The sequence below is a fragment of the Engystomops pustulosus genome, unplaced genomic scaffold (genome assembly GCF_040894005.1).
Source record: "Engystomops pustulosus unplaced genomic scaffold, aEngPut4.maternal MAT_SCAFFOLD_809, whole genome shotgun sequence".
Taxonomy (NCBI): domain Eukaryota; kingdom Metazoa; phylum Chordata; class Amphibia; order Anura; family Leptodactylidae; genus Engystomops; species Engystomops pustulosus.
The window spans coordinates 7,536-15,005 of record NW_027285688.1 but is presented as its reverse complement, the minus strand read 5'-3'; the positions used below and the strand labels follow the sequence as shown (position 1 = coordinate 15,005).

At 50.3% G+C, this 7,470-nt stretch overlaps 1 protein-coding gene across 1 annotated transcript; it reads right to left on the bottom strand.

The window, feature by feature from the left end:
- Nucleotides 1-479: 479 nt before the first annotated feature.
- Nucleotides 480-2,192, bottom strand: LOC140112470 (SCAN domain-containing protein 3-like). Its single transcript, XM_072132517.1, has one exon. It carries the CDS (start codon nt 2,190-2,192, stop codon nt 480-482), a length of 1,713 nt encoding a protein of 570 aa, XP_071988618.1.
- Between the last annotated feature and the right edge of the window lie 5,278 nt (nt 2,193-7,470).

The window sequence follows — 7,470 nt, the reverse complement described above, 5'->3', positions numbered from 1 at the left end:
AGGAGTACAGGAAGAAGATGCAGGGTGTATATGTGTATGGAGGAGAAGAGGAGAAGGACCTGTGATGTCATAGCCCTTTCAGGACTTGGCTTGTTTATACCTTAGAGCAGAGGTCCCCAACCTTTTTTGCACCAGGGACCGGCTTTAAGCTAGACCAGTTTTCCATGGCCCGGTGGGGGGGTGGGGGGTCGGGGCTTTGGTCATATGGGGTGGGGTTATGGAGGGGTGGAGCTTAGTGCATACTTATCAGATAATTATGACATTTATAATGAGAATGTGATTCAACTTACCATAGGTTCAGAATGAGTGGGAGCACCAGGCTTGTTTCCCTGAATCAGTGGGAGCACTGGGCTTATTTTCCTGCAACAAGACGGTCCCATCTAGGGGTGATGGGAGACAGTGAAACCCGAAGTGTGTTCCTTATGTCCAGTCTACTCCGTAATCTCGTTTTTGCTGTTGCCATGGCAGAAAACCCAGTTTCACAAAGATAGGATGTTGGAAAAGGAAGCAGAGTTTAGTGCTTTGGTGGCGATCCCAGGATATTCAGCCTGGACTTTAATCCAGAATGTTGGGAGATTCGAAGTCTCAAACATACTTTTAAGGCTACCATCATTTGCAATCTCAAGCAATTGGTCTTCTTCAAGCACGGACAAGGTCGATTCACCTGGCTTGTTCACAAATGGGTTGCGAATCCATTCCTTCCTAGTACGTGGGTCTTTTGTGGTTGAAAAATAGCGCTCAAACTCTTCTGAAAGCTGAGATAGGTGATCATGTACCAGCTGGGAGAATAAAGGCTCAGGCTCGGTCTCTTCCAAAATTCCTGCTAATGTTTGAAACATGTCAAATATCCCTGTTCTCACTCGCAGTCCCCACACTTCCAGTTTGGCTTTAAAAGCAGCAACTTTATCTGCCAACTTGAAGGCAGTTGTCATTCTCCCCTGAAGTGACAGATTAAGTTCGTTCAAAAAGTTGAATATGTCACATAAGTAAGCAAGTTTTGTGACCCATTCCTTACTACTGAAATGTGCTGCAAGTGGCAATTCTTTTTCTAAAAGAAATCTATAAAGCGGGTCTCGTAACTCAAAAACTCTGGCCAGTGCTTTACCTTTAGAAAGCCATCTGACTTCTGTGTGTAGGAGAAGACGTTTCGCGTCCATCTCCTCACAGAGCTGCTCGAACAGACGTGAGTTAAGGGCATGTGCTTTTATGTGATTAATAACTTTAATCACATCTTGCAAAACGCTGTTAAGTTCAGGTGACATTTTTCGGCTTGCCAGCATTTCTCTATGGATGACACAGTGCGTAGAGTCGCATTCAGACGCAACCTCTTTGACCCGGGTAGTTAAACCTGAAAGCCGTCCAGTCATGGCAGCTGCTCCATCTGTGCATATACCGACACAAAATGACCAGTTTAGGTTTCCTGATATGTAATCATCCAAAGACTTGAATAGTTCTGCACCTGTGGTGTTGGCTGGCAACAATAATGCACATAACATATCCTCATGCACATCCTCTTGAAAAATATATCGCACATAAACAAGCATCATTGCCTTGTTGTCAACGTCAGTAGACTCGTCAACCTGGATTGCGTACCATGGTGACGCATTAATCCTTTCCAACAATTGTACCTCGATGTCTTCTGCTATTTCATTAATTCGTCTACTGACAGTGCTCGCTGAAAGAGGAACCTGTGCCACTTTTTTAACCGCAGCCTCTCCTAAAAGTTCCTGGCAAATGTCCTTAGCGGCAGGCAGGATCAACTCTTCACCTATAGTGAAGGGCTTCTTAGCCTTGGCAATGCGGTTAGCCACTAAGAATGATGCTCTCAGAGCAGACACATTTGTTGATGTGGTGGCCTTCATTAATTGCTTCTGTCCTTCGTGTTCGCGTTTTTTTTTTTCAAAAAACTCCAAAGGTTTGTCTTTTGATGCAGGGTGCTTGGTCTGTAAGTGGCGAACCAGTTTTGAAGGCTTCATGGCCTCGTTGGATAGCCGGTCGCCACATATCAGACAGAGTGGGCTTGGGGCATGTAAATCGCCAGCTGCGATGAACCCATAATTTAAGTAGGACTCATTGTATTTTCTTTTAAATGCAGCTTTCTTTTTTTTAGCAGTCATGGAGTCTTCATCTGTCTCATTGGGTCTTTCTTCCTTTTCAAAGAAGCTCTTCAGTGATGTTTGTTTTTTACTCATTTTACAAGGGTTAGAGGTGAAGGCGTAGTGGGCCCCTAACACAGAAAGATGGCTACTGTTACTGGAGACGGGCACTGATGATGATGACAACTACTGCTGCTACTGGAGACGGGCACTGATGATGATGATGACCACTACTGCTGCTACTGGAGACGGGCACTGATGATGATGACCACTACTGCTGCTACTGGAGACGGGCACTGATGATGATGATGACCACTACTGCTGCTACTGGAGACGGGCACTGATGATGATGACCACTACTGCTGCTACTGGAGACGGGCACTGATGATGATGACCACTACTGCTGCTACTGGAGACGGGCACTGATGATGATGATGACCACTACTGCTGCTACTGGAGACGGGCACTGATGATGATGACCACTACTGCTGCTACTGGAGACGGGCACTGATGATGATGATGACCACTACTGCTGCTACTGGAGACGGGCACTGATGATGATGACCACTACTGCTGCTACTGGAGACGGGCACTGATGATGATGATGACCACTACTGCTGCTACTGGAGACGGGCACTGATGATGATGATGACCACTACTGCTGCTACTGGAGACGGGCACTGATGATGATGATGACCACTACTGCTGCTACTGGAGACGGGCACTGATGATGATGACCACTACTGCTGCTACTGGAGATGGGCACTGATGATGATGACCACTACTGCTGCTACTGGAGACGGGCACTGATGATGATGATGACCACTACTGCTGCTACTGGAGACGGGCATTGATGATGATGATGACCACTACTGCTGCTACTGGAGACGGGCACTGATGATGATGATGACCACTACTGCTGCTACTGGAGACGGGCATTGATGATGATGATGACCACTACTGCTGCTACTGGAGACGGGCACTGATGATGATGACCACTACTGCTGCTACTGGAGACGGGCACTGATGATGATGACCACTACTGCTGCTACTGGAGACGGGCACTGATGATGATGACCACTACTGCTGCTACTGGAGACGGGCACTGATGATGATGATGAGCACTACTGCTGCTACTGGAGACGGGCACTGATGATGATGATGAGCACTACTGCTGCTACTGGAGACGGGCACTGATGATGATGATGAGCACTACTGCTGCTACTGGAGACGGGCACTGATGATGATGATGACCACTACTGCTGCTACTGGAGACGGGCACTGATGATGATGATGACCACTACTGCTGCTACTGGAGACGGGCACTGATGATGATGACCACTACTGCTGCTACTGGAGACGGGCACTGATGATGATGACCACTACTGCTGCTACTGGAGACGGGCACTGATGATGATGACCACTACTGCTGCTACTGGAGACGGGCACTGATGATGATGATGAGCACTACTGCTGCTACTGGAGACGGGCACTGATGATGATGATGAGCACTACTGCTGCTACTGGAGACGGGCACTGATGATGATGATGAGCACTACTGCTGCTACTGGAGACGGGCACTGATGATGATGATGACCACTACTGCTGCTACTGGAGACGGGCACTGATGATGATGATGACCACTACTGCTGCTACTGGAGATGGGCACTGATGATGATGATGAGCACTACTGCTGCTACTGGAGACGGGCACTGATGATGATGACCACTACTGCTGCTACTGGAGACGGGCACTGATGATGATGACCACTACTGCTGCTACTGGAGACGGGCACTGATGATGATGATGACCACTACTGCTGCTACTGGAGACGGGCACTGATGATGATGATGACCACTACTGCTGCTACTGGAGACGGGCACTGATGATGATGACCACTACTGCTGCTACTGGAGACGGGCACTGATGATGATGAGCACTACTGCTGCTACTGGAGACGGGCACTGATGATGATGATGAGCACTACTGCTGCTACTGGAGACGGGCACTGATGATGATGATGACCATTACTGCTGCTACTGGAGACGGGCACTGATGATGATGACCACTACTGCTGCTACTGGAGACGGGCACTGATGATGATGAACACTACTGCTGCTACTGGAGACGGGCACTGATGATGATGACCACTACTGCTGCTACTGGAGACGGGCACTGATGATGATGATGAGCACTACTGCTGCTACTGGAGACGGGCACTGATGATGATGATGACCACTACTGCTGCTACTGGAGACGGGCACTGATGATGATGATGAGCACTACTGCTGCTACTGGAGACGGGCACTGATGATGATGATGAGCACTACTGCTGCTACTGGAGACGGGCACTGATGATGATGATGACCACTACTGCTGCTACTGGAGACGGGCACTGATGATGATGACCACTACTGCTGCTACTGGAGACGGGCACTGATGATGATGATGAGCACTACTGCTGCTACTGGAGACGGGCACTGATGATGATGATGAGCACTACTGCTGCTACTGGAGACGGGCACTGATGATGATGATGACCACTACTGCTGCTACTGGAGACGGGCACTGATGATGATGATGACCACTACTGCTGCTACTGGAGATGGGCACTGATGATGATGATGAGCACTACTGCTGCTACTGGAGACGGGCACTGATGATGATGACCACTACTGCTGCTACTGGAGACGGGCACTGATGATGATGACCACTACTGCTGCTACTGGAGACGGGCACTGATGATGATGATGACCACTACTGCTGCTACTGGAGACGGGCACTGATGATGATGACCACTACTGCTGCTACTGGAGACGGGCACTGATGATGATGACCACTACTGCTGCTACTGGAGACGGGCACTGATGATGATGATGAGCACTACTGCTGCTACTGGAGACGGGCACTGATGATGATGATGAGCACTACTGCTGCTACTGGAGACGGGCACTGATGATGATGATGACCACTACTGCTGCTACTGGAGACGGGCACTGATGATGATGACCACTACTGCTGCTACTGGAGACGGGCACTGATGATGATGACCACTACTGCTGCTACTGGAGACGGGCACTGATGATGATGATGACCACTACTGCTGCTACTGGAGGCGGGCACTGATGATGATGATGACCACTACTGCTGCTACTGGAGACGGGCACTGATGATGATGACTACTACTGCTGCTACTGGAGACGGGCACTGATGATGATGACCACTACTGCTGCTACTGGAGACAGGCACTGATGATGATGACTACTACTGCTGCTACTGGAGACGGGCACTGATGATGATGATGACTACTACTGCTGCTACTGGAGACGGGCACTGATGATGATGATGACCACTACTGCTGCTACTGGAGACGGGCATTGATGATGATGATGACCACTACTGCTGCTACTGGAGACGGGCACTGATGATGATGACCACTACTGCTGCTACTGGAGACGGGCACTGATGATGATGACCACTACTGCTGCTACTGGAGACGGGCACTGATGATGATGATGAGCACTACTGCTGCTACTGGAGACGGGCACTGATGATGATGATGACCACTACTGCTGCTACTGGAGACGGGCACTGATGATGATGATGACCACTACTGCTGCTACTGGAGACGGGCACTGATGATGATGATGACCACTACTGCTGCTACTGGAGACGGGCATTGATGATGATGATGACCACTACTGCTGCTACTGGAGACGGGCACTGATGATGATGACCACTACTGCTGCTACTGGAGACGGGCACTGATGATGATGACCACTACTGCTGCTACTGGAGACGGGCACTGATGATGATGACCACTACTGCTGCTACTGGAGACGGGCACTGATGATGATGATGACCACTACTGCTGCTACTGGAGACGGGCACTGATGATGATGATGACCACTACTGCTGCTACTGGAGACGGGCACTGATGATGATGAGCACTACTGCTGCTACTGGAGACGGGCACTGATGATGATGATGAGCACTACTGCTGCTACTGGAGACGGGCACTGATGATGATGATGACCATTACTGCTGCTACTGGAGACGGGCACTGATGATGATGACCACTACTGCTGCTACTGGAGACGGGCACTGATGATGATGAACACTACTGCTGCTACTGGAGACGGGCACTGATGATGATGACCACTACTGCTGCTACTGGAGACGGGCACTGATGATGATGATGAGCACTACTGCTGCTACTGGAGACGGGCACTGATGATGATGATGACCACTACTGCTGCTACTGGAGACGGGCACTGATGATGATGATGAGCACTACTGCTGCTACTGGAGACGGGCACTGATGATGATGATGAGCACTACTGCTGCTATTGGAGACGGGCACTGATGATGATGATAACCACTACTGCTGCTACTGGAGACGGGCACTGATGATGATGATGACCACTACTGCTGCTACTGGAGACGGGCACTGATGATGATGATGACCACTACTGCTGCTACTGGAGACGGGCACTGATGATGATGACCACTACTGCTGCTACTGGAGACGGGCACTGATGATGATGACCACTACTGCTGCTACTGGAGACGGGCACTGATGATGATGACCACTACTGCTGCTACTGGAGACGGGCACTGATGATGATGATGACCACTACTGCTGCTACTGGAGACGGGCACTGATGATGATGACCACTACTGCTGCTACTGGAGACGGGCACTGATGATGATGATGACCACTACTGCTGCTACTGGAGACGGGCACTGATGATGATGATGACCACTACTGCTGCTACTGGACACAGCCACTGCTGCTATGAATTTTCACAACAGACCACAGCTACAGTAATAAGTCACAAGGGTGAAACATCTGACGTCATATCCATTAGCATCCAGAGCTCCTCCCCCTCCAACTCGCAGCTAGCAGGAGGGGAAGGAGCGCTGGACACACGTGACCTGGTTGTCCCTGCTCCTGCCGGAGCACATTCTGTAATTGCCAATTTACATTGAGTGTCAGTGTGTAGCGCTGCTGCTTAGCAGCGCTACACACTGAACACCGGTACCAGGAGCCGCGCCGCGGACTGGCTGATAATCTACAACGGCCCGGTCCTGGTCCGCGGACCGGCGATTGGGGACCTCTGCCTTAGAGGACCGGTCTTCTATGAAAATGGCCCTAGGAGCTGATTACTAAAGAAAGCAGCTCCTAGTGCTACAACAGATGCAGCAGTCTTAGGCTATGTTCACACTGCCGTTGCCCGCCCGTACCATACCGTAGCGGGCAACGGCAGTGTATGGGGAGAGGAGGAGGAGGTGAGCGCAGTTCACCCCCGCCCCTCTCCATAGGAAGTAATGGCGCACATGCGCCAATTGACGTCTATGGAGGACGTATATC

What these genes read in the sequence shown, in the direction of transcription:
- LOC140112470 (XM_072132517.1), bottom strand. Translation starts at nt 2,192, where the DNA reads ATGAGTAAAAAACAAACATCACTGAAGAGCTTCTTTGAAAAGGAAGAA.